Source organism: Bombina bombina, chromosome 2 (assembly GCF_027579735.1).
Source record: "Bombina bombina isolate aBomBom1 chromosome 2, aBomBom1.pri, whole genome shotgun sequence".
NCBI classification, from domain to species: domain Eukaryota; kingdom Metazoa; phylum Chordata; class Amphibia; order Anura; family Bombinatoridae; genus Bombina; species Bombina bombina.
In genome coordinates this window covers 1,400,662,766-1,400,688,643 of record NC_069500.1, presented here as the reverse complement: position 1 = coordinate 1,400,688,643, position 25,878 = coordinate 1,400,662,766, and the positions used below count along the sequence as shown (strand labels likewise).

General features: G+C 40.2%; 1 protein-coding gene across 2 annotated transcripts in view; it reads left to right on the top strand.

Annotated features, from left to right (window-relative positions):
• The window catches only part of HSPA12B (heat shock protein family A (Hsp70) member 12B), a 184,174-nt gene that overhangs the window by 135,187 nt on the left and 23,109 nt on the right, over positions 1-25,878 (top strand). The window contains exons 10-11 of one of the 2 annotated variants that reach the window (XM_053704327.1): positions 18,490-18,594; positions 19,267-19,528. In XM_053704327.1, the coding sequence (XP_053560302.1) occupies positions 18,490-18,594; positions 19,267-19,528 (367 nt within the window). The remainder of the gene's footprint in view (positions 1-18,489; positions 18,595-19,266; positions 19,529-25,878) is intronic. The other variant, XM_053704328.1, reaches the window with a different exon arrangement.

The window sequence follows — 25,878 nt, the reverse complement described above, 5'->3', positions numbered from 1 at the left end:
CTCCTGGCATTTTTTTAGAATTCTACAGATTCTTCAGGATGGTTTGGATAAGGGTTTGTCTGCAAGTTCCTTGAAAGGACAAATCTCCGCTCTTTCTGTTTTATTTCACAGAAAGATTGCTATTCTTCCTGATATTCATTGTTTTGTACAGGCTTTAGTTCGTATTAAACCTGTCATTAAATCAATTTCTCCTCCTTGGAGTCTTAATTTGGTTCTGAAGGCTTTACAGGCTCCCCCATTAGAGCCTATGCATTCTTTGGACATTAAACTACTTTCCTGGAAAGTGTTGTTCCTTTTGGCTATTTCTTTTGCTAGAAGAGTTTCTGAGCTATCTGTTCTTTCTTGTGAGTCTCCATTTCTGATTTTTCATCAGGATAAGGCAGGTTTGCGGACTTCTTTTCAATTTTTACCTAAGGTTGTGAATTCTAACAACATTAATAGAGAATTTATTGTTCCTTCCTTGTGTCCTAATCCTAAGAATTCTTTGGAGAGATCCTTACATTCTTTGGATGTGGTAAGAGCTTTGAAATATTATGTGGAAGCTACTAAAAATTTCAGGAAGACTTCCAGTTTATTTGTTTTATTTTCTGGTCCTAGGAAAGGTCAGAAGGCTTCTGCTAGTTCCTTTGCTTCTTGGTTGAAACTTTTGATTCATCAAGCTTATTTGGAGTCGGGTCAAACCCCGCCTCAGAGAATTACAGCTCATTCTACTAGATCAGTCTCCACTTCGTGGGCTTTTAAGAATGAAGCTTCAGTTGATCAGATTTGCAAAGCAGCAACTTGGTCCTCTGTATACATTTACTAAATTCTACCATTTTGATGTATTTACTTCTTCGGAAGCAGTTTTTGGTAGAAAAGTTCTTCAGGCAGCTGTTTCAGTTTGATTCTTCTGCTTTTTGATTTAAGTTTTTTTCTTTCAAAAGTTTGGGTTGTGGATTATTTTTTCAGCGGAATATGGCTGTTTTTATTTTATTCCCTCCCTCTCTAGTGACTCTTGAGTGGAAGACTCCACATCTTGGGTATTGATATCCCATATGTCACTAGCTCATGGACTCTTGACAATGACATGAAAGAAAACATAATTTATGTAAGAACTTACCTGATAAATTAATTTCTTTCATATTGGCAAGAGTCCATGAGGCCCACCCTTTTTATGGTGGTTATGATTTTTGTATAAAGCACAATTATTTCCAAATTTCCTTTGTTGATGCTTTCTACTCCTTTCTTTATCACCCCACTGCTTGGCTATTCGTTAAACTGAATTGTGGGTGTGGTGAGGGGTGTATTTATAGGCATTTTGAGGTTTGGGAAACTTTGCCCCTCCTGGTAGGATTGTATATCCCATATGTCACTAGCTCATGGACTCTTGCCAATATGAAAGAAATTAATTTATCAGGTAAGTTCTTACATAAATTATGTTTTTCAGTGGCATATGCACATATGGTGTGCGCGCCCGTGCACCAGTATTCAAACACCACAGCTTCTTAAAGAGTCAGTATAAGTTACATCTTTACAGGCACAATACACACCACCAGCTCTCTGAGTTTGAATACTCGTGCACAGGCCCTCACATCATATGTGCATATGCTGCTGAAAAAAGTAATAACTTTTGCTAGAAACAGCAACAGTGCTTCTATTTAAGATTGAAATGCACTCCTTTCAGTTTTGACCTTTAAATACAGAAGATCTGTGTAAACGTTTCTATAAAGTAACGGCTGTATCATGTTAAAGCCTTGGTTTCCACTCTGATGGGGGCAAAATAAACAATGAACGTTTTACCTGACAAATTCAAAATGCTTAATGTCTATTTAATAGTATTAACATTATAGACCTACATTTTCCGGGGGTGGGCCTAGAACATACATTCTAGATTTCATGGCTGTAGAGGTTTATGATATACCTATTATTTTTTAACCCTGTTGCCTTTTTGCTGAGTAGATTACTAGGCCTGTAAAATGACGCTATGTAACAAATTCATTATCTTAAAAATTAGACACATCCATTTGTTTTCAGAGGAGCGTAAAAGAAAATAGTTTTTGTGTGGTTAGAATCAATAGTTCCAGTTTTCATTATTCAATAGTGATATAGCAATGTCAGTTAGTTGATACCAGTGTCAGCCAATAAGTATGTTAAAGGGATACTGTAAGTAAATATTTTCTATGCCTGTTACTAACTAACTACCCCAAATACGCTTTTTATCAATAGCATTTCATTAACATATCTCTACCGTATATCAGAAATCTTGTCTGCAAATTTAATTGTTTTCCAAACCCACTCCGTGGGTATCCTTTGCTCTGTACCAATCTGTTTACAATACCTAGGTTTCAAAATGGCGCTTTAAACACAAAGTTATTGGTTTAAGTATTTTGAACATGCAGTGCTGAAAATAGTGGGCAGGATAACGTGACATCATCGGCGAATAAAAGATATAACTTTTAGAACGTTATGAAACTTCGTTTTGGAGAAAATATAGGTCAGTAGGTTTTAATTAATGTTTATTAACTTTAATATGTTAGTTGTTTAGCTTAAAAATTATAACAGAAAGTAATCCTTTAAGTTCACTTTTGTTCTTGACCTGTCTTGACCCAATAATAAAATAAAAAAACAGTTTTGTGCTGTTGCTGGCTTATAGCAGTAGCATTAGCCACTACTTCACTTTATTTAAGTTTAAAATACTGTCCAACTGCTCCTCCCATAGGAAATAGCAAACAAATCTCTCTCTCTCTCTCTCTCCTATCTCTTCCTCTCTCTCTCTCTCTCTTCTCTCTCCTCTCTCCTCTCTGTCCTCTCTCTCTCCTCTCTCTCTCCTCTCTCTCCTCTCTCTCTCCTCTCTCTCTCTCTTCTCTCTCCTCTCTCCTCTCTCTCCTCTCTCTCTCCTCTCTCTCTCAACAAATTCTTTGTGACACACACTCGTCCATTAAAAATCCAGAGTAGATGGCACCTTATAAATGTGAAGGTCATATGGTTATGAATAGTGACCCTTAGATCTGCCACTGCACTTTATTACATTTCTCTTTTTATTTATTTTTTGCTACAAACTCATTTACGCAACTGTTGCATTGAAAAAAGCAGAATTTGCCAAGTTATTGGTAAACACAAAAATACAAAACAAATGTACAGTAGAACCTTCTGAGATTGTATCCAACTTGCTTTAATTCCAGCTAATGATATGAAAAAAAGATACTGCCAAGTGCTGCATTTAGTTAACTAGCAAAAAAAATCAATGTGACTTTTGGGAGCATGAACACATTTAAAAGTAATTCAATATATACTCTGAGATCAAGTTTCAGCTTTGGAACCAAATTAAATGAGTCCCATGTTTAGGCCTAGATTTGGAGTTCGGCGGTAAAAGGGCTGTTAACGCTCCGCGGGCTTTTTTCTGGCCGCACCATAAATTTAACTCTGGTATCGAGAGTTTAAACAAATGCTGCGTTAGGCTCCAAAAAAGGAGCGTAGAGCATTTTTACCGCAAATGCAACTCTCGATACCAGAGTTGCTTACGGACGCGGCCGGCCTCAAAAACGTGCTCGTGCACGATTCTCCCATAGGAAACAATGGGGCTGTTTGAGCTGAAAAAAAACCTAACACCTGCAAAAAAGCAGCGTTCAGCTCCTAACGCAGCCCCATTGTTTCCTATGGGGAAACACTTCCTAAGTCTGCACCTAACACTCTAACATGTACCCCGAGTCTAAACACCCCTAACCTTACACTTATTAACCCCTAATCTGCCGCCCCCGTTATCGCTGATACCTGCATTATACTATTAACCCCTAATCTGCCGCTCCGGACACCGCCGCAACCTACATTATCCCTATGTACCCCTAATCTGCTGCCCTAACATCGCCGACCCCTATATTATATTTATTAACCCCTAATCTGCCCCCCTCAACGTCGCCAACACCTGCCTACACTTATTAACTCCTAATCTGCCGAGCGGACCTGAGCGCTACTATAATAAAGTTATTAACCCCTAATCCGCCTCACTAACCCTATCATAAATAGTATTAACCCCTAATCTGCCCTCCCTAACATCGCCGACACCTACCTTCAATTATTAACCCCTAATCTGCCGAGCGGACCTCACCGCTACTATAATAAATGTATTAACCCCTAAAGCTAAGTCTAACCCTAACACTAACACCCCCCCTAAATTAAATATAATTTTAATCTAACGAAATAAATTAACTCTTATTAAATAACTTATTCCTATTTAAAGCTAAATACTTACCTGTAAAATAAATCCTAATATAGCTACAATATAAATTATAATTATATTATAGCTATTTTAGGATTAATATTTATTTTACAGGCAACTTTGTAATTATTTTAACCAGGTACAATAGCTATTAAATAGTTACCTAGTTAAAATAATAACAAATTTACCTGTAAAATAAATCCTAACCTAAGATATAATTAAACCTAACACTACCCTATCAATAAATTAATTAAATAAACTACCTACAATTACCTACAATTAACCTAACACTACACTATCAATAAATTAATTAAACACAATTGCTACAAATAAATACAATTAAATAAACTAGCTAAAGTACAAAAAATAAAAAAGAACTAAGTTACAAAAAATAATAAAATATTTACAAACATAAGAAAAATATTACAACAATTTTAAACTAATTACACCTACTCTAAGCCCCCTAATAAAATAACAAAGCCCCCCAAAATAAAAAATTCCCTACCCTATTCTAAATTAAAAAAGTTACAAGCTCTTTTACCTTACCAGCCCTGAACAGGGCCCTTTGCGGGGCATGCCCCAAGGATTTCAGCTCTTTTGCCTGTAAAAAAAACATACAATACCCAAGCCCCCCAACATTACAACCCACCACCCACATACCCCTAATCTAACCCAAACCCCCCTTAAAGAAACCTAACACTAAGCCCCTGAAGATCTTCCTACCTTGTCTTCACCATACCAGGTTCACCGATCCGTCCTGGCTCCAACATCTTCATCCAACCCAAGCGGGGGTTGGCGATCCATCATCCGGTGCTGAAGAGGTCCAGAAGAGGCTCCAAAGTCTTCCTCCTATCCGGCAAGAAGAGGACATCCGGACCGGCAAACATCTTCTCCAAGCGGCATCTTCAATCTTCTTCCATCCGGTGCGGAGCGGGTCCATCTTGAAGCAGGCGACGCGGATCCATCCTCTTCTTCCGTTGTCTCCCGACGAATGACGGTTCCTTTAAGGGACGTCATCCAAGATGGCGTCCCTCGAATTCCGATTGGCTGATAGGATTCTATCAGCCAATCGGAATTAAGGTAGGAATTTTCTGATTGGCTGATGGAATCAGCCAATCAGAATCAAGTTCAATCCGATTGGCTGATCCAATCAGCCAATCAGATTGAGCTCGCATTCTATTGGCTGATCGGAACAGCCAATAGAATGCGAGCTCAATCTGATTGGCTGATTGGATCAGCCAATCGGATTGAACTTGATTCTGATTGGCTGATTCCATCAGCCAATCAGAAAATTCCTACCTTAATTCCGATTGGCTGATAGAATCCTATCAGCCAATCGGAATTCGAGGGACGCCATCTTGGATGACGTCCCTTAAAGGAACCGTCATTCGTCGGGAGACAACGGAAGAAGAGGATGGATCCGCGTCGCCTGCTTCAAGATGGACCCGCTCCGCACCGGATGGAAGAAGATTGAAGATGCCACTTGGAGAAGATGTTTGCCGGTCCGGATGTCCTCTTCTTGCCGGATAGGAGGAAGACTTTGGAGCCTCTTCTGGACCTCTTCAGCACCGGATGATGGATCGCCAACCCCCGCTTGGGTTGGATGAAGATGTTGGAGCCAGGACGGATCGGTGAACCTGGTATGGTGAAGACAAGGTAGGAAGATCTTCAGGGGCTTAGTGTTAGGTTTATTTAAGGGGGGTTTGGGTTAGATTAGGGGTATGTGGGTGGTGGGTTGTAATGTTGGGGGGGGTATGGTATGTTTTTTTTTACAGGCAAAAGAGCTGAAATCCTTGGGGCATGCCCCGCAAAGGGCCCTGTTCAGGGCTGGTAAGGTAAAAGAGCTTGTAACTTTTTAAATTTAGAATAGGGTAGGGAATTTTTTATTTTGGGGGGCTTTGTTATTTTATTAGGGGGCTTAGAGTAGGTGTAATTAGTTTAAAATTGTTGTAATATTTTTCTTATGTTTGTAAATATTTTATTATTTTTTGTAACTTAGTTCTTTTTTATTTTTTGTACTTTAGCTAGTTTATTTAATTGTATTTATTTGTAGCAATTGTGTTTAATTAATTTATTGATAGTGTAGTGTTAGGTTAATTGTAGGTAATTGTAGGTATTTTATTTAATTAATTTATTGATAGGGTAGTGTTAGGTTTAATTATATCTTAGGTTAGGACTTATTTTACAGGTAATTTTGTTATTATTTTAACTAGGTAACTATTAAATAGTTCTTAACTATTTAATAGCTATTGTACCTGGTTAAAATAAATACCAAGTTGCCTGTAAAATAAATATTAATCCTAAAATAGCTATAATATAATTATAATTTATATTGTAGCTATATTAGGATTTATTTTACAGGTAAGTATTTAGCTTTAAATAGGAATCATTTATTTAATAAGAGTTAATTAATTTCGTTAGATTTAAATTATATTTAACTTAGGGGGGTGTTAGTGTTAGGGTTAGACTTAGCTTTAGGGGTTAATCAATTTATTAGAATAGCGGTGAGCTCCGGTCGTCAGATTAGGGGTTAATAATTGAAGTTAGGTGTCGGCGATGTTAGGGAGGGCAGATTAGGGGTTAATACTATTTATGATAGGGTTAGTGAGGCGGGTTAGGGGTTAATAACTTTATTATAGTAGCGCTCAGGTCCGCTCGGCAGATTAGGGGTTAATAAGTGTAGGCAGGTGTCGGCGATGTTGAGGGGGGCAGATTAGGGGTTAATAAATATAATATAGGGGTCGGCGGTGTTAGGGGTAGCAGATTAGGGGTACATAAGGATAACGTAGGTGGCGGCGCTTTGCGGTCGGAAGATTAGGGGTTAATTATTTTAAGTAGCTGGCGGCGACGTTGTGGGGGGCAGGTTAGGGGTTAATAAATGTAATACAGGGGTCGGCGGGGTTAGGGGCAGCAGATTAGTGGTACATAAGTATAACGTAGGTGGCGGTCGGCAGATTAGGGGTTAAAAATTTAAATCGAGTGGCGGCGATGTGGGGGGAGCTCGGTTTAGGGGTACATAGGTAGTTTATGGGTGTTAGTGTACTTTAGGGTACAGTAGTTAAGAGCTTTATGAACCGGCGTTAGCCAGAAAGCTCTTAACTCCTGCTATTTTCAGGCGGCTGGAATTTTGTCGTTAGAGCTCTAACGCTCACTTCAGAAACGACTCTAAATACCGGCGTTAGGAAGATCCCATTGAAAAGATAGGATACGCAAATGGCGTAGGGGGATCTGCGGTATGGAAAAGTCGCGGCTGAAAAGTGAGCGTTAGACCCTTTAATCACTGACTCCAAATACCGGCGGTAGCCTAAAACCAGCGTTAGGAGCCTCTAACGCTGGTTTTGACGGCTACCGCCGAACTCCAAATCTAGGCCTTAGTGAGCTGTATACATTCCTGGGGGGGGGGGTAACTGCATCAGATCATTTATTCAAATAAAGCTTAGACTTTTTTATATGTCTATAAACAAGGGAGGTAAAGTGTTTCTGGTGACTCCCCTCACTCTATTTACATCCGGCATTGCCTAAATGCCACATACAGACCTTTGCACAGGGTATAGGTATAGCAGAACTAAAAATGTGTGTTATGGAGTGACCACTTAAAGTGAATGTCAAGTTTGATGAATCAGTGCCGGTTTTTAAAAACCCTATTAAAACAGGGGCACTTTCATTCATCAAACTTTACATTTCAGTCGTTTTGTTAAAATATTTACCTTTTAATCTTGAAAGCTGCTCCAGCGCTTCCCCCGCCCGTTGCAAGCCTCTTCATACGTCAGCAATGACGAATTCGGCTACCTCCAATCACAGCGTTGCCTCAGGCAATGATTCCCCTGGGGGGGAAGCCATGATTGGAGGATGCCATAATCGTCATTGGTGACATATGAAGTGACGAGCGGCAGGAGGGGGAATCGCTGGAGCGGCTTTCAAGAGTAAAAGTTAAGTGAAATTTAAGTAAAGTTTGATGAATGAAAGTGCCCCTGTTTTTAATAGGGTTTTTAAAAACTGGGCACTGATTCATCAAACTTTACATTCACTTTAACTCAAACAAGCCCCCTGAAGGAGAGGACAGCAGACAGAGTGTACCCTGCAACCTTACCTAAACACTGTATGCTACTGGATATTCTTCACAAAATAAGTTGGATTTTTTTATAGGCATACGTGAATGTGCTCTAAAGGGTCATGAAATCCCATTTTTTTTCTTTTATGATCATTTTTTATTCATGCTCTTGGTATTCAGTGTTGAAGGAGCACTGAGCAGCAATGCATTACTGGGAGCTAGCTGAATATATTGGTAAGCCAATAAGAAATGGTGTATATGTGCAGCCACCAATCCTACCTAGATATGCTTTTTAACAAAGGATATCGAGAGTACTAAGCAAATTAGGTAATAGAAGTAATTTGGAAAGCTGTTTAAAATTGTATGTTCTAACTCATGCAGAAAAGTTTTTGGGATTTATGTCCCTTTAAGGCTTCTAAAATACTGACCTATGGCCTGTATCTTAGAAAGATGGCCATCACCTGAAATGTTTTATTTACACAAGTACTGCTATGTGCTTCTAATTCACTTTAGGGTAGTTAAATCCACCAAATACTAGCATAGCACCATCTTGTGGAATTAGCAGTAATTACATTTGTGTATTCTTTATATTGAAAGAAGTAGTAAAAATTATATTATGTGATTGTCGATGCGATCGTGTGATTTCAAGGCTGGGATCAAATAATAGGGAACTGCCCTCACTGCTAGGCACGCTCCCAGTCCGTTCCATGTCGCCCTAACTGCATTAAAGCCCAGCACAGTTAGGATAGCATAGAACGTTCCAACGGCATAAACGGGTTAACCGGATTTTGCATTTCTCTCTGGTAGCAGAGAAAATGTATCTGTAAACAGTTATTCATCCTACATTGCTGAAATCATAAAAGTAAAAAACTTAAATTATGCTTACCTGATAATTTTCTTTTTGGGAATTCAGAACCTGGCCACCAGGAGCAGGCAAAGACACCTCAGCCAAAGGCTTAAATACCTCCCCCACTTCCCTCATCCCCCAGTCATTCTGCCGAGGGAACCAGGAACAGTAGGAGAAATATTAGGGTGAAAAAAAAAAAGGTGCCAGAAGAACAAAAAACAAAAATTTACAGCCGCCCCATATAAAAAACACGGGCAGGGAGCTGTGTACTCTCCCCGTCTGAAGAAAAGAAAATGATCAGGTAAGCATAATATAAGTTTTTCTTCATAAACGGGGAGAGTCCACAGCTGCATTAATTACTTTTGTGAAACAATACCCAAGCTATAGTGGACACTGAATGCAAAACGTGCGGGTACAAAAGGCGGCCTATTATGCGGGCACCACAGCCTGAAACACCCAAATGTCCGACAAAAAAGCTGCTTCACTAGAAGCCGAAGGGACAGAAAGGAAAATCCCAAGTAACTGCCCAACAGTTAGAACCAGCAAGGCCGCTCAGGTTATTGTACTCGACCGGGCCAAAAAGCCCCTGAGCAGACAAGTCTCGCAGGCACTCAGCCCGCAAAATAAACTCACCCCGACCCAAAGTAAGGGGAACAACCAACATACCCCCTGAAGGGAAGAAAAATGGATTCAGACAAGAGACTAAGGCCAAAGAAAACCCTAAAGGTAACTCCAAAAGAGTAAACCGGGATGAAACGGGGCAAAGCCAATGACAACAAAAACCCTACCGCCCAGCAGGGCAAAGGGAGAAATCCCTATCTGCATAGAAACCAAGGATGAAATCAATGCCCTAAGACTGAAAGGGAGAAGGAAAACCCCTCCCCTACGCAGAGTGCCAACTCGCACCCAGGAAAGAGCAACCGAAGACAAACGGGCCCCCAGAAGACGCTGAAACAGTTTCAGATATCTGAATATACTCCTCCAAAGTCACAGGCATTCTGCAGCAATGGAGAACTTAGCGGCCCAAGTCGCCAACCCTAGAGATTACACTGCACAGGACCATCCTCAAGAAGAAGGACTCCAAGAAGTGCAGAACAACTCTTTCCCGAAAAAATACTGGAAAGAAGAGAACAGAACCCGGAAAACAGTAGAGAAAAACTACCTGCCAAGGAAAGATCTACCACAAAACCTCTCACCTAAGGAAGACTCACATATCAAACTATGATACGCGGCCAAAGATCAATAGATCAGACAGATCCCTGACCCTTGCTCCGGGCAAGGGACCCAGCACCAAAAGTGAATGATAATGCCCGAAAGGACGAAGGAAATAAAAATTCCCTGATCGTCAAGACTTCCAGGAAGGAAAAGGGAGGGGAACTAGCTCTCCAAAAAGCTTAGGTTCCAGAGCCCATACACAGCCCCCTTCCCGAAGACTAAGGGCACTCCCAAAAGGAGACCCTCCACTGAAAAGTACAGAGATGGCATGTCACAAGAAATGTATCCCTTCACTCTGACATCCTGCATGCAAGGCAGGGGGGACAACCCCACTGAACAGAGGAAGAAAATACTATGAGATAAAGATGCCTTAGGCAAGGCTATTTGTATGACAAGCATAATGAAAAGTACATAGCCACAGCTCTACTTGAACTCTTGACCTTCAGGTATCAAAGACGCATAGACTGCCATAAGACATGGTGGAATACCATCCAAATCCACCCAAAAAGGAGGGAAAACTAAACCAGCACATCGCCCCCGCACACCAGTACAGCGCACCCGCGCAGAGGCATGGAGCACAAAGCTGTAGACAGACTAAACAGGTCAAGAACCGAATGACAAAACCATCTAGCCACTACGGCCAGCCCAGTAGAAAGACTAATTCTGTAAGAAGAGAAAAATATTCACCCATTGGAACCGAAAACTGGGCCGTCCCAAACTAATTCTAAGGAATCTGGTACAGAACCCCAGAAAGTCCAGTCAAAGACAAGGACCAGGTCCAATATACCCGGACACCCAGAACTCGGAACAAGCTTACAACAGTAATACCCCCTGAGGAACCACCGGGTTACCCCCTCCAGAGCAGACTTCGCACCCCAGACACAGTCATATCCAAGGCACCTTGGACACTGAACTCTCACCTAAGAGTTCCAGACACAGAGTGCTTAAGACACTCCCAACGGAACATTTATAAAAGACATGAGCTTCTAAAAAGAAATAAAACCCCATCCGTCCAAAGCTCAGAACTGGAATAAGATACCAAAAAAAAAAAGGAAATTGGAGACGATAAGGAGATTAACTTCATCCCCACACATCTAACCCAGATTGCCATCTGGAACAGAAGACCGTGGATCCCTCAACCTATTAGGACTGGGATCCTCCAGCACCACCAAAACATTCCGCAGCAGGACACGAAGGCACGCCAGTCTATAACGGAAAGCAAGACTTACCTCCGCCGGGGCAATTGATGACCCCAACCCCGAGAATTGGACCCCTGAAGCATCAGAGGAAACCGCTTCCCCAGATGGCTGATCTGACCCAGACAATCTCACGCCTGATGAGCCCTGGTTAGCAGAACACGGAAAGTATCTCAGCAACACTTCTCTGGTAGATGTAAATGCACCAACGCCATATATATAGCCATGCAGAACCGTGCCGTAACCTCTGGAGGAAACAAGCCGCCTTCCGGAGAAGGGGTAACGGCATTAGGGACACCTGCTTGTGTAGCCAAAGAAGGTTCTAGGGGACGTGCCGCACGGGATATGGGATCCTCAGGGGCAGATGGCTCGGTGGACTCTAAGTTCCCTGTCTCAAGAGAAGAGAGCACTTTAAAGCGGCATTTGGAACATAACTGATGGGCATGGATTACCCGGGCCATTTCATACTCTTCGCAAGAAGTAAAATCTGAATCAGAGACATCCGTCTCCAAAAAAATCAGAATCCTCCATAACTTGGGGTTAGATAATTATGGATAGAAAAAATTTAAAAATGGCACCTTACAACCCCAATGGCTGAGGCACTCACCACCTCCTGAGACCCAGACAACTAGCGAACAGACTCTCTCCATCGCCACATGGTCAGAAATACGGAAATGGAGAGCGGAACGTGACCATGCCTAGTCACAAGGTACACCATGCAGGTCAGAGAAAAGCACGCCAAGGCCACCAGGGCCGCGCAGCCTGACAAAAAGGCTGTTATGTTCCGATATAGCCACAAGCCCAATTTTCACCATACATTAGCAGACAGAATCACATAACAAACATGATTAAAGTCTGCCCTGTTCAATAACCCCCCTCAGGAGATATTAACCCATGATTCCCTAAAGATAAAGGATTCCCACTGAGACCCTGAGTTCTTCATTTACATTACATTCACATCAACTAAGTAAAATGAAACAATCTTACCGGAATCTACGCCGTGGAACGAGAACACAGCCCTTCAAGTGTGACAGATAGTAGCTTCGCTTCTGACATGGACTTGAGTGAAGGAAGCAGGCAGCGAAACTTGTCAACGCTGATTGCTAAGGAGCTGTTAACATGAGTCGGGATGGTTTCGCAGAAAGACTCTTCCTGCATCTCCGGACTCTAACTTTCATCCATGCTCTCACTGAGAGGCTGAAGGGATTACTTAAAACTCATGTCCCATTTCGAAGAGTACTACCCTCCATAAGAGACTATATTAAATCTTCTGACACTTCTCTGCCAACCTCCTGTGACAAAAGGCAAAGAATGCCTGGGGATGAGGGAAGTGGTGGAGGCATTTAAGCCTTTGGCTGGGGTGTCTTTTCCTCCTAGTGGTGGCCAGGTTCTGAATTCCCAAAAGTAATGAATGCAGTTGTGGACTCTCCTTGTTTATGAAGAAAAAGGATGTTATGCTCTAATTGTATTATTGCAGAAGTGTTTTTTGTGTAACTGTGTTTAAACACACCTACATTCATTACTGCAGCCCCCAAACACCAAATGTGCTGGCTACCCAGAATTTGCCAATTTAGGGTCAGATTGGAGTGGTATTTAACGCTCCCGCTCGAGAGCTAATTCTGCTAAAAGTATTTTTTTTGCACATGTTGGGTAGCACTACTATTACAAGTTGAAAATAAACAGTTCTCGCTCTCGTGCTAACCCGATGCACATAGAAAGCCAAACTCAGAATATTGCATGCACAATAACATATTCCCCATTAAAACTCAATGGAGCAAAAAAAGTGGGGGAAAAAACCTAACACCCTATTTGCACGCAAACTCGATCGCATATTCTTAATTGTGCTAACCAGGCATGAAACTATTAATATTTCACAATACAATGCTCTTCACATAGCAGAATATGTTTATTACTTTTATTTATTATTATTCTATTCATAAATACATATTTTTTTATATATAGACGATGGTATTTTGGTATATATACACATGATTATATATAGGTATAGATATATAATGTATATAGGAATATCCATTTACAAATACATAGAACATATTCCCCTGCGTGAAGAACATTGGAATGTGAAATATTTACAGTAATTACACAAACACTTTATTAAATATGAATATTGCATAAATATGCTTTTTCATGTTTTATATCTACTTAACTGCACTTATATATCTTTCTATAGATGTGTACATATGCATTTATGTGTTTATATGTGTCTGTAAATACATATATACACATATAAATACTATATATATATTTGAGATGTGTATGTATGTATCTCAATGTTAAAACCCTTCATAGTCCTTTTTTTTCTAACATAGGAGAAAAGATACCAATGGCACTACCTAAATATAAAGGACCAGAATAATAACCTAAGTTAAGCCCACTATTAAGGCTAGGTGTGGGTGCTATGTGTATGAGCAGAAACTTATTTGCGAGAAGAAGAAAGCATACACACAAAAAGCACTCCCTGGTCCAATTGCGAAACAATTATCGCAATAGTCACTATGATGATCCAAGGATGGATTGGGAAAAAGGAAAAATTAATTATAATTAAAAATTTACTTTTATTGGGGTCAAAACGTTAAAATAGGAAAAGACGTTAAATGTTTTTTCTAACACCTGAGACCTCATATCTTTGAACCCTTATAGCTTTTTTGTGCAAAGCATCCACCAGCGACAGCGGTATAAGTGGTTGGAAAAATGGCAGAAGCGCTGATGTAGGTACGATGGCCGCTGTTCTGTCGGATTTTGCAACTGGTGACGCATGCTGATTGGTGGTGTTGTGTCAGGTTTTTGCAAGCTCTTGGTGCAAAAATATATCCGGAATGCGATGACGTAACTGCGCGCATGTGCAGAGCATGTGGTCACACATTCTGACGGGTCGCTGTGCTGAATCCAACAGAACGCTGGCCAATTTCTGGAGCACTAAATGGCAGCAGTTTTGCAAGAACGTTAACCATTTTCAAGAGCACTAGAGGGCAGCATTATATCCTGTCATGTAGTGCTCCTGATGACTACCTAGGTATCTCTTCAACAAACAGTACCATGGGAACAAAGCAAATTTGTTAATAAAAGGAAATTGGAAACTATTTTATAAATGTATCCTCTGTCTGAATCACAAGATATTTGTTTTGTGTTTCATATCCCTTGAACAAACAAAATAACCACCTATCAGTACTTTCTCTAGAGCATAACACCGTGCATACAGAAGCTGCTAGGTTTCCCAGTTTTCCTTCTCTGTTAATGCTGAGCTCAGGGCTGAGACAATGTGAAATGTTCCTAACACCTCACCCTCAAAATAACTACAGACAACAATCCCCGCGGATCATTTCTCACTTATTTTGTAGCAGAATGTGTGAATACGTTTTTATTGTGGCAGTGATTCTTCTAATGAATGAACCCCTTAGCTCTCATACAGTGTTGTGTAATGAGGTACATATGATATTGTCTAAAAGTGTCATTTAAAGGGACGTGATGCAGATAGGGCATGCGATTGCAAACAGCTTTCCAAAATACTTAATTTATCAAATCTACTATATTCTCTTGATATCCTTTGTTGAAGGGGCAGTAATACACGACTGGGAGCTAGCTGAGCACATCCGGTGGCCTAATGCTAATAACTAGAGGCATATACGTGCAATGTAACAAGATAAAATAAAATCACAATAAAATATATAATATAAATAAATGTGATAATCTGTTTACACCAGTCTGCACCTCAAAGGAAAAAGAGGTAGAGGTAAGAGAGCTTACGTATTTATACCTCAGAGGTAAGAGAGCTTACTCACTTAGTTATATCTCTGAGGTAAGAGAGCTTACTCACGCACTTATATCTCAGAGGTAAGAGAGCTTACTCACGCACTTATATCTCAGAGGTAAGAGAGCTTACTCACATATTTATATCTCAGAGGTAAGAGAGCTTACTCACGCACTTATAACTCAGAGGTAAGAGAGCTTACTCACGTATTTATATCTCAAAGGTAAGAGAGCTTACTCACGTACTTGTATCTCACAGGTAAGAGAGCTTACTCACATACTTATATCTCAGAGGTAAGAGATCTTACTCACGTGTTTATATCTCAGAGGTAAGAGAACTTACTCACGTACTTATATCTCAGAGGTAAGAGAGCTTACTCACGTACTTATATCTCAGAGGTAAGAGAGCTTACTCACGTATTTATAGCTCAGAGGTAAGAGAGCTTACTCACGTATTTATATCTCAGAGGTAAGAGAGCTTACTCACGCACTTATAACTCAGAGGTAAGAGAGCTTACTCACGTATTTATATCTCAAAGGTAAGAGAGCTTACTCACGTACTTGTATCTCACAGGTAAGAGAGCTTACTCACATACTTATATCTCAGAGGTAAGAGATCTTACTCACGTGTTTATATCTCAGAGGTAAGAGAACTTACTCACGTACTTATATCTCAGAGGTAAGAGAGCTTACTCACGTACTTATATCTCAGAGGTAAGAGAGCTTACTCACGTACTTATAGCTCAGAGGTAAGAGAGCTTACTCACATATTTATAGCTCAGAGGTAAGAGAGCTTACTCACGTATTTATAGCTCAGAGGTAAGAGAGCTTACTCATGTACTTATATCTCAGAGGTAAGAGAGCTTACTCCTACACTTTTATCTCAGAGGTAAGAGAGCTTACTCACGCACTTTTATCTCAGAGGTAAGAGAGCTTACTCACGTATTTATATCACAGAGGTAAGAGAGCTTACTCATGTACTTATATCTCAGAGGTAAGAGAGCTTACTCACTTATATCTCAGAGGTAAGAGTGCTTACTCACGTACTTATATCTCAGAGGTAAGAGAGCTTACTCACGTACTTATATCTCAGAGGTAAGAGAGCTTACTCACTTACTTATATCTCAGATGTAAGAGAGCTTACTCACGCACTTTTATCTCAGAGGTAAGAGAGCTTACTCACGTATTTATATCTCAGAGGTAAGAGAGCTTACTCACGTATTTATATCTCAGAGGTAAGAGAGCTTACTCGCATACTTATATCTCAGAGGTAAGAGAGCTTACTCACGTACTTGTATCTCAGAGGTAAGAGAGCTTACTCACGTATTTATATCTCAGAGGTAAGAGAGCTTACTCACGTACTTATATCTTAGAGGTAAGAGAGCTTACTCACATACTTATATCTCAGAAGTAAGAGAGCTTACTCACATACTTATATCCCAGAGGTAAGAGAGCTTACTCTCTTACTTGTATCTCAGAGGTAAGAGAGCTTACTCACGCACTTTTATCTCAGAGGTAAGAGAGCTTACTCACGTATTTATATCTCAGAGGTAAGAGAGCTTACTCACGTATTTATATCTCAGAGGTAAGAGAGCTTACTCGCATACTTATATCTCAGAGGTAAGAGAGCTTACTCACGTACTTGTATCTCAGAGGTAAGAGAGCTTACTCACGTATTTATATCTCAGAGGTAAGAGAGCTTACTCACGTACTTATATCTTAGAGGTAAGAGAGCTTACTCACATACTTATATCTCAGAAGTAAGAGAGCTTACTCACATACTTATATCCCAGAGGTAAGAGAGCTTACTCTCTTACTTGTATCTCAGAGGTAAGAGAGCTTACTCACGTACTTATATCTCAGAGGTAAGAGAGCTTACTCCCGTACTTATATCTCAGAGGTAAGAGAGCTTACTCACGTACTTATATCTCAGAGGTAAGAGAGCTTACTCACGTACTTATATCTCAGAGGTAAGAGAGCTTACTCACGTACTTGTATCTCACAGGTAAGAGAGCTTACTCACGTACTTATATCTCAGAGGTAAGAGAGCTTACTCACGTACTTATATCTCAGAGGTAAGAGAGCTTACTCACGTACTTATATCTCAGAGGTAAGAGTGCTTACTCACGTACTTATATCTCAGAGGTAAGAGTGCTTACTCACGTATTTATACCACAGAGGTAAGAGAGCTTACTCACGTACTTGTATCTCACAGGTAAGAGAGCTTACTCACGTACTTATATCTCAGAGGTAAGAGAGTTAACTCACGTGCTTATATCTCAGTGGTAAAAGAGCTTACTCACGTACTTATATCTCAGAGGTAAGAGAGTTTACTCACATACTTATATCTCAGCGGTAAGAGAGCTTACTCACTTATATCTCTGCGGTAAAAGAGCTTACTCACGTACTTATATCTCAGAGGTAAGAGAGCTTACTCACGTACTTATATCTCAGAGGTAAGAGAGCTTACTCACGTACTTATATCTCAGAGGTAAGAGAGTTTACTCACATACTTATATCTCAGCGGTAAAAGAGCTTACTCACGTACTTATATCTCAGAGGTAAGAGAGCTTACTCACGTACTTATATCTCTGCAGTAAAAGAGCTTACTCACGTATTTATATCTCAGAGGTAAGAGAGCTTACTCACATACTTATATCTCAGCAGTAAAAGAGCTTACTCACGTACTTATATCTCAGAGGTAAGAGAGCTTACTCACGTACTTATATCTCTGCGGTAAAAGAGCTTACTCACATACTTATATCTCAGCGGTAAGAGAGCTTACTCACGTACTTATATCTCAGAGGTAAGAGAGCTTACTCACGTACTTATATTTCTGTGGTAAAAGAACTTACTCACGTACTTATATCTCAGAGGTAAGAGAGCTTACTCACTTATATCTCAGAGGTAAGAGAGCTTACTCACGTACTTATGGCTCAGAGGTAAGAGAGCTTACTCATGTATTTTACAGAAACTCAGCAGAATTTAGAAAACCTACTATTTAAATCACAGGAAAGCAGACAAAATAAATAAAGTAAATTTCAATATTTTAACAAGCGTCAATAAACATTTGATATAACAATCACAAAGTGTTTAATGGTTCTTTAACTTGCCAGTATTTATTTGTGTAGTATTTGTCACCGTTATGGACAACATAAATAATGTGTTTGTGCAAACTGCGGTACTGAATATTGTCATTTCCCTATGCCTGTCGCAGGGGACCGTTACATTGTGGCAGACTGTGGGGGAGGAACGGTGGATCTCACAGTTCATCAGATTGAACAGCCGCAGGGAACACTCAAGGAACTTTACAAAGCATCAGGTAATACAACTGCTCTGTTCCTGTCTCATCTTCATTTATTAAAGCGACAGTACACAGTCTAGTAATAAGTGAGAATCTTCAGTAAAAAATGACATCATTTAAATGTTACATCCGGTGAATTTTCCATGCACAACAGCTAATTGTAGCTGTAAATCACCACAGTATATGGTAATATGCACACAATTCACCCCACATGCTGGTGAAATTGCATGTGACTTGACCTGCACTGAATGCGCAGTTAGCAAAGAACGCACAAGGAGGTTTACTGTTATGGACAGATTCAACCAGCTGCCAGAATTGTGAAAAAGAGAGAGAGAGCATACTGGTGTAGGCTCTATATACACTCTATAAGCACTATATGTTTGGTATTTATGTATAACATTGTTACAAACGATGCTCATATATAGTGCTGAAGAATTTTGCACACTAAGGAGCCTACTTCAGTATGCTCTCATGGAATGAAACTAAGTATAAACAAAAAGATATAACAAGAGGGATACATTTGATCATAGAAGTATTTTTGGAAGTGTTTTTAATACTACTCTCTTATGTTTCTTTAACAAGCTGATTTACTATTATATATGTATATTAATCTGCTTCACACATTTACATATTATATGTTCTTCTAACAAGGCATGGGAGGTATGTGACTGTTGTGTGCTTCTTCTGAAGGGGGTCCATATGGAGCTGTTGGGGTAGATCTCGCCTTTGAAAAGATGCTGTGCCAGATATTTGGAGAAGATTTCATCCAGACTTTTAAGGTGAAGCGGCCAGCGGCCTGGGTTGATCTGATGATTGCTTTTGAGGCACGGAAGAGAACAGCGGCTCCCCAAAGGTCCAACCACCTCAACATTTCTCTGCCGTTCTCCTTCATTGACTTCTTCCGGAAACACAAGGGACAGAACGTGGAGACGGCTCTAAGGAAGAGCAGGTAGTACGTAACTCAGAATATCAGCTCTTAACATTGTGTGATCATGAGATGAATGATACGCATCTGCCAGTGAGATAAACCATTTTAATTATCCATATGAAAGTCTAGCATTTAAAACTATGGGCTAGATTGCAATAGAGACAAATATTCGAGCTATGGAGCAGTAAAACACAGCTCAAGTTAACTGAATACTATATATAATCATCTATATATATATTGTAGCAAAAAAACATGAGATATATATAGAAATATGTATTTATGAATAAATAGAATATTTTTCTATGTAAAGAACATTGGAATGTGAAATATGCATATTTCCATGTCGGGTTATGAGAATATGAGTTCAGGTTAGCACGTGACGGTGAGTGGGGGGGTTTACACCTTTTTTTCTACATTGACTTCTATGGGGTTATCACGCGCCGCAATATTCTAAGTCCAGCTCTTTGCATGTGACGGGTTAGCGCAAGAGCAATAACTTTTCACTTTCAACTCATAATACGAGCGAAACCGAACGTGCACAAATAGTTCTATCTAGTGATCCACTCGTTATCCGGCCCTCAGTGTGGTACAGCCCTCTACGGCCTCCCTAGAAACAAAGTAATTCCTAGTGGTGGGGGAGGGAGCTACTACAGAGCCCTTTTCTCCCTGTCTGATTTACTTAGAGGGGTATGATACCTATCATATGATAGAGGGAATTCCCCTCTTTCAAATGAGGGGTCACAACCCTCTCTAATTTTCAGGTAATCACCATGGTAACAGTGATCACCTGTCCCAAGTAGACAGCTGTACTGTTCGAGGAGAGGGAGGGGCGCTTTTAGGTCCTCCATTTCCTCCCATATAGCACAAATGGGTATGAGACCATAATTTAAAAGAGTTAAATCCCCTCTTTACAGTGTTCTGCAATCCTCTGCTGTACATTTACTGTATGGTGATAAGTTTGCTGAATGATAATATTTAATGAGTGTAGAATTATTGCTCAGCAAGCATTTTGTAGATATTTACTTCCTTTTATGTGCATCTGGATTGTCCCTTTAAATCCTAGTCCCAGACGCTTCACTATGTCACTTTACAACTAGCTATAACGTACATCTTCGGATTTGCTATAGATGTCGCTTCATAAGCCATAATTATATGCAAACATATAGCATTCATTTTTGCTTGCATTGGATTTCTTCTTCCTCCAAACCAATCACTACCTTGTTTTATTCAGAGAGGACAGTAGTTATCAATAACAATGCTTCTGGTAAGGAAAAAACAATTGACATATTGATTTCTACAAATGATGTTTATTTAATTTGTGCTTCCTCCTCATCCCACTTACAGCTCTAAATGAGTCCCCAAAGACGTAACATCAATTTTATCAATCTCGTAAAGCCCTCAGCTTGTGATTTACTGGTCTTTAAATGTCAGCACAGATTGTTCTCTGTATCTAGGGATATTTTAAGGACATATAATTACTACAGAAAGAAAATTAACTTAAAGGGACCTACTAATGTTTAAAATAAAACACTGGAAAAGCACATTTAGCTCTATACAGAGGGGTTCCTAGCAAACCTTACATAAAAAGTATGAAAAGTGGTACAGAGCGTCTACACAAAAGGCTAAGGTGGCTAAAATTGGGTATATTTAATGAAATCCGACTGTGTAAAACAACTGTCCAACATAATTAAAAATACAATATACATTAAAAATACAAAATAATATACATTAAAAACATGGATCCATGTGTACACAAAGTTAAATAACAGTCCTAAAAACAGTTTATACTAAAAACAAATATTAATACAATAGGGTTATAGCAGAATGACTGTTATAACATATCCCAAATATAAAGACTCTCAAAGTGCGTATTGTTAGGTACACCTAATGAGGACTGGCCTTGAAGCGGTGGAAAAAAGTGGAAATTCAAAGATACAAAAAAGATAAAAAAACGTGTCCAAAGTTACTTCAAAAAAGTGCAGCCATATGTAATACATTAGCTGAAATCTAAAAATATAAAAAAGCAAATAGTGTAAAAATATGCCAAAATTATGTGAAGATAAAAAATGAAAAATAGAACTTGCTGTGTCTGGATTATCCCAATGTGTCCAAAATAGATTCCTTGGGGCATATGTATCAAGTTCAGAATGGAGCTTGATGCCCCGTGTTTCTGGCGAGCCTACAGGCTCGCCAGAAACAGCAGTTATGAAGCAGCGGTCACAAAGACCGCTGCTCCATAACCTGTCCACCTGCTCTGAGCAGGCGGACAGACATCGCCGGAAATCAACCTGATCGAGTACGATCGGGTTGATTGACACCCCTCTGCTGGCGGCCCAATGGCCGCGAGTCTGCAGGGGGCGGCGTTACACCAGCAGCAATGATGCAATGATGAATACGGCGAGCGTATTGCTCGCCGTATTCAGTGATGTCTGTCGGACCTGAACCGCACTGTCGGATCAGGTCCGACAGACATTGAGAACTAGAGGCCCTTGTGTCCAAGACTAAAACTGTAGGTTTCTGGTAGCCTTATATAGGGTATATTACTTATCCTTAATTGTATTGTTTGGGAGCCAAATTTGTTGGGACCTGCCCACTTCCTGTCTAGCATCACTTCTATGAGATGAAATCCAAAACCGGAAGTGGCGTCTGTTACTGGAAGTGACGTAGTTCGTTTTCGTCTGTCAGTTTTCTAAATTAGTGCGGCTTCCTGGGGGCTTCTTATATCAAATTAGTGTGTAAGTTATCTTGCACATACCTGTTGGCTTTAGTTAAAGATTTTCCATAGGGTGTGTTATATGTTATTGTCCGATTTCACCATTTGGGTCAGTTTACTTTCAGTCCAATATAGCAGAACGTAATTTCCGATTTTGGATACGTATTGTCTTCATTAGTATTTGCAAGTATATGGAGATATTAATGAGTATGGCAATAAGAAACTCCATTCTCAGTTTAAAGGGAAAGTCAAGTCCAAAAAAAATCTTTCATGATTCAAATAGGACATGTGATTTTAAACAACCTTCCAATTTACTTTTATCACCAATTTTGCTTTCTTCTCTTAATATTCTTAGTTGAAAGCTAAATCTAGGAGGTTCATATGCTAATTTCTTAGACCTTGAAGGCCGCCTCTAATCTAAATGCATTTTGATAGCTTTTCACCACTGGAGGGCGTTAGTTCATGTGTTTTATATAGATTACATTGAGCTCATGCACGTGAATTTACCGAAGAGTGAGCACTGATTGGCTAAAATGCAAGTCTGTCAAAATAACTAAAATAGGGGGGCAGTCTGCAGAGGTTTAGATACTAGGTAATTACAGAGGTAAAACGTGTATTATTATAACAGTGTTGGTTATGCAAAACTGGGGAATGGTTAATTAAGGGATTATCTATCTTTTAAAACAACAAAAATGATGGTGTTGACTGTCCCTTTAACATATGTTTTGATATATATAGTCAACCTACATCAACATCAACAGATGTGTTCTAGTGAATATCATAAGTGTATAAAAAGTACCGGATCTGCAAGTAATGGTAAGAAATATATTAGATAGAAAAACATTATAAAATAGTATAAAATAGAGGAACATTATGGAAAAGTGTGCATTGTGGAAATGCTGCAATACGTGACGTAAATATAGAAATAAAAATAGAATCAGTTCATTGATTAAAATCGATCAAATTGGAATTGAGGGGATTTTGGGTCAGACTACATATTTCATATTTATCGGTATCTGTCCTAGTGTATAAGAGATCCTAATCCCTCGAATTGAACATAATTGTAATTCTCATTGGAAAGTCCTTTCTGAGACCTTCCGCTAACCGCTGAGTGTAGTTAAGAGGTTTTTTTTATCTGATCATTGTTCTACCAAAAGTGCAATTGCTTTCGCTCTCTGGTGGTCCCTGGCTTAGTGGGCAAAGAATGGCTTGTTGTATTTAGTCCAGGATGTGTCTATAGTCATATGTTGTTTAGAGGAAGGTGTGTTCCTATATTTCTGGTGTTTAGACAAGTGTGTGAGTGAGTGGTATGAGGATTACCATATTTATAGTTAATCTTATGGTTTCTGTGTTATATCTAAGCAACAGCTGGGAGAGGTGTCTTCATATTAACAACCCCCTAACTTTAAATTAAAATAACAAGATCCCTATCTTAAAAGAAATAAAAACTTACCTGTGAAATTAAAAAAACCTAAGTTTAAGCTATAAATTAAACTAACATTACTATTATACTAAACTATTATACTAAAATTAAAATAACTACAAATTAAATAAACTAAATTACACATTAAAAAAAAAACTGATTTGAATAGCTAATAGAATTTCAGATGCTCTCATCCTATTGGCTGATTTGAATTTCAAAAATCAAATCAGCCAATAGGAATGCAAGGGACGCCATTTTGAAAAGGCACCCTTGCATTGAAGATTAAGTATACGGCGGCGACCGTATGAAGAGGATGCTGTCAGGGTTTTTTCCTGCTTTTTTTGCCATGTGCTGCTGGCAGCCATTTTACTCACCTCTCTTGCTGACTCTGGTGCATACTGTGTGATGCTGCTCATTTCCTGCACTTCCTTTTATGGCCAGACTGGTGTACATCATCCGTGTGAGACAGGATGCAGTCTCAGAATTGTGATGTCATCACTTATTATTTAAAAGGCCTCTGTTCAGTATGCTTTGCCCTTGTGTTCTCTCAGACCTGTTTGTGAGAGCTCCTGTGTATTACCTGACTGTCTGATTTCCCTCCTGGTTACTGATCCCTAGCTTGTTCCTGACTCTGCTGTTCTCCTTGTTGCTGATTCCGGCTCGTCTGACTACTCAATTTGGCTCCTGACTCGGCTCGTCTTACTATTCGCTTTGGCTTCTGACTCGGCTCGTTTGACTACCAGCTCTGGTTTTGATTCCTGGCTTGTTATTTGACTTATGAACTTTTTATTATTTTTTGCTATTAATAAAAGGTGTGATTATCTTTGCACTTCTCGTCCCAGTCTGATTCCTGGTATCCTGACATTACGCAAGGGCCATGAATCCTGATGGTGCTAATAATCCACCTTTACCTGCCATAATTTCCAGGATGGATGAACAGGATCACCGCTTGGATCAATTTGCACTAGACCTGCAAACCCTGCTGACTCGCACTGCACATTTGGACCAAAGTGTCCCGCAAGTTATGGCTGCTCCTGTTTCCGCTGCTGCACCTAGTCCTACCAGGAGCATGTCCGGTTCTGCACCTCTACCTCAGCGATATGGAGGCGATCCTAATCAGTGCAGAGGGTTTTTGAACCAGATGGGCAATTACTTTGAGATGTTACCTCAGGCGTTTCCCTCTGACAGAGCTAAGGTGGGATTTCTCATCTCGTTACTCTCTGACACAGCTCTTGCCTGGGCTAATCCCTTGTGGGAGACTAATAAACATGTGATTTCAAATTACATTGAATTTGTGGCCTCCTTTCGAAGGGTATTTGATGTTCCAGCTCGCTCCTCCTCTGCTGCTAAACGACTTATGTCCATTCAGTAAGGTACAAGATCTGTTGCTCAGTATGCCATTGAGTTCTGTATGCTTGCAGCAGAGGTAGGTTGGAACAATGAAGCCCTTGTTGCCGCTTTCTTTCATGGGCTCTCTGATGCGATTAAAGACAAAGTTGCTGCCAGAGATTTTCCAGAGGATCTCGAGGCATTGGTGTCTTTTTTTATCCTAAATAACATCAGACTAAGAGAGAGGCCCTCTTTCAAGGAGCGTTTGCGCAAGCCTCCTTATCCATTGTCTCCTACGTGTTTGTTCCCACCCATGCCTCCCTCTCCTCCCATGCCTCCTGGTCCAGAGTTACCAGGTACTGCTGAGCCAATGCAGTTGGGATTCACGCGCCTCTCCGCGGCGGAGAGGGCCTTAAGGAGGAGGGAGAGGCTCTGCCTTTATTGTGGGTTACAGGGCCACCTTTTGAAGTCTTGTCCTACACGGCCGGGAACCACTCACACCTAAGGTCCTGTCGGGGGCAGCCCTTGGGTGGTTTATCCTCGTCCCCGGAACTGCTAAAGGAGAAACCTTTGGTCACGGTTGTCCTTTCCTGGGTGGACTCCTCCATAGTCACCCAGGCTCTTGTTGACTCTGGTGCTGCGGGCTATTTCATTGACAGTGATTTTGTATCAAAGCACTCCATTCCTGTTTTGCCTCGGTCCGTTCCGCTTGCTATTGAGGCCATTGATGGCAGGCCCCTTCAGCCCGCACTCGTTACTCACGAAACTGCTCCATTATCCATGGCTGTTGGGGCTCTTCATTTTGAAACCCTCCAGTTCCAGGTGATAAACTCTCCGCATTTTCCCCATTCTGCTCATTACGGAACTCTTTGACTGCCTCAAGGGAGCTACGGTCTTTACTAAACTTGA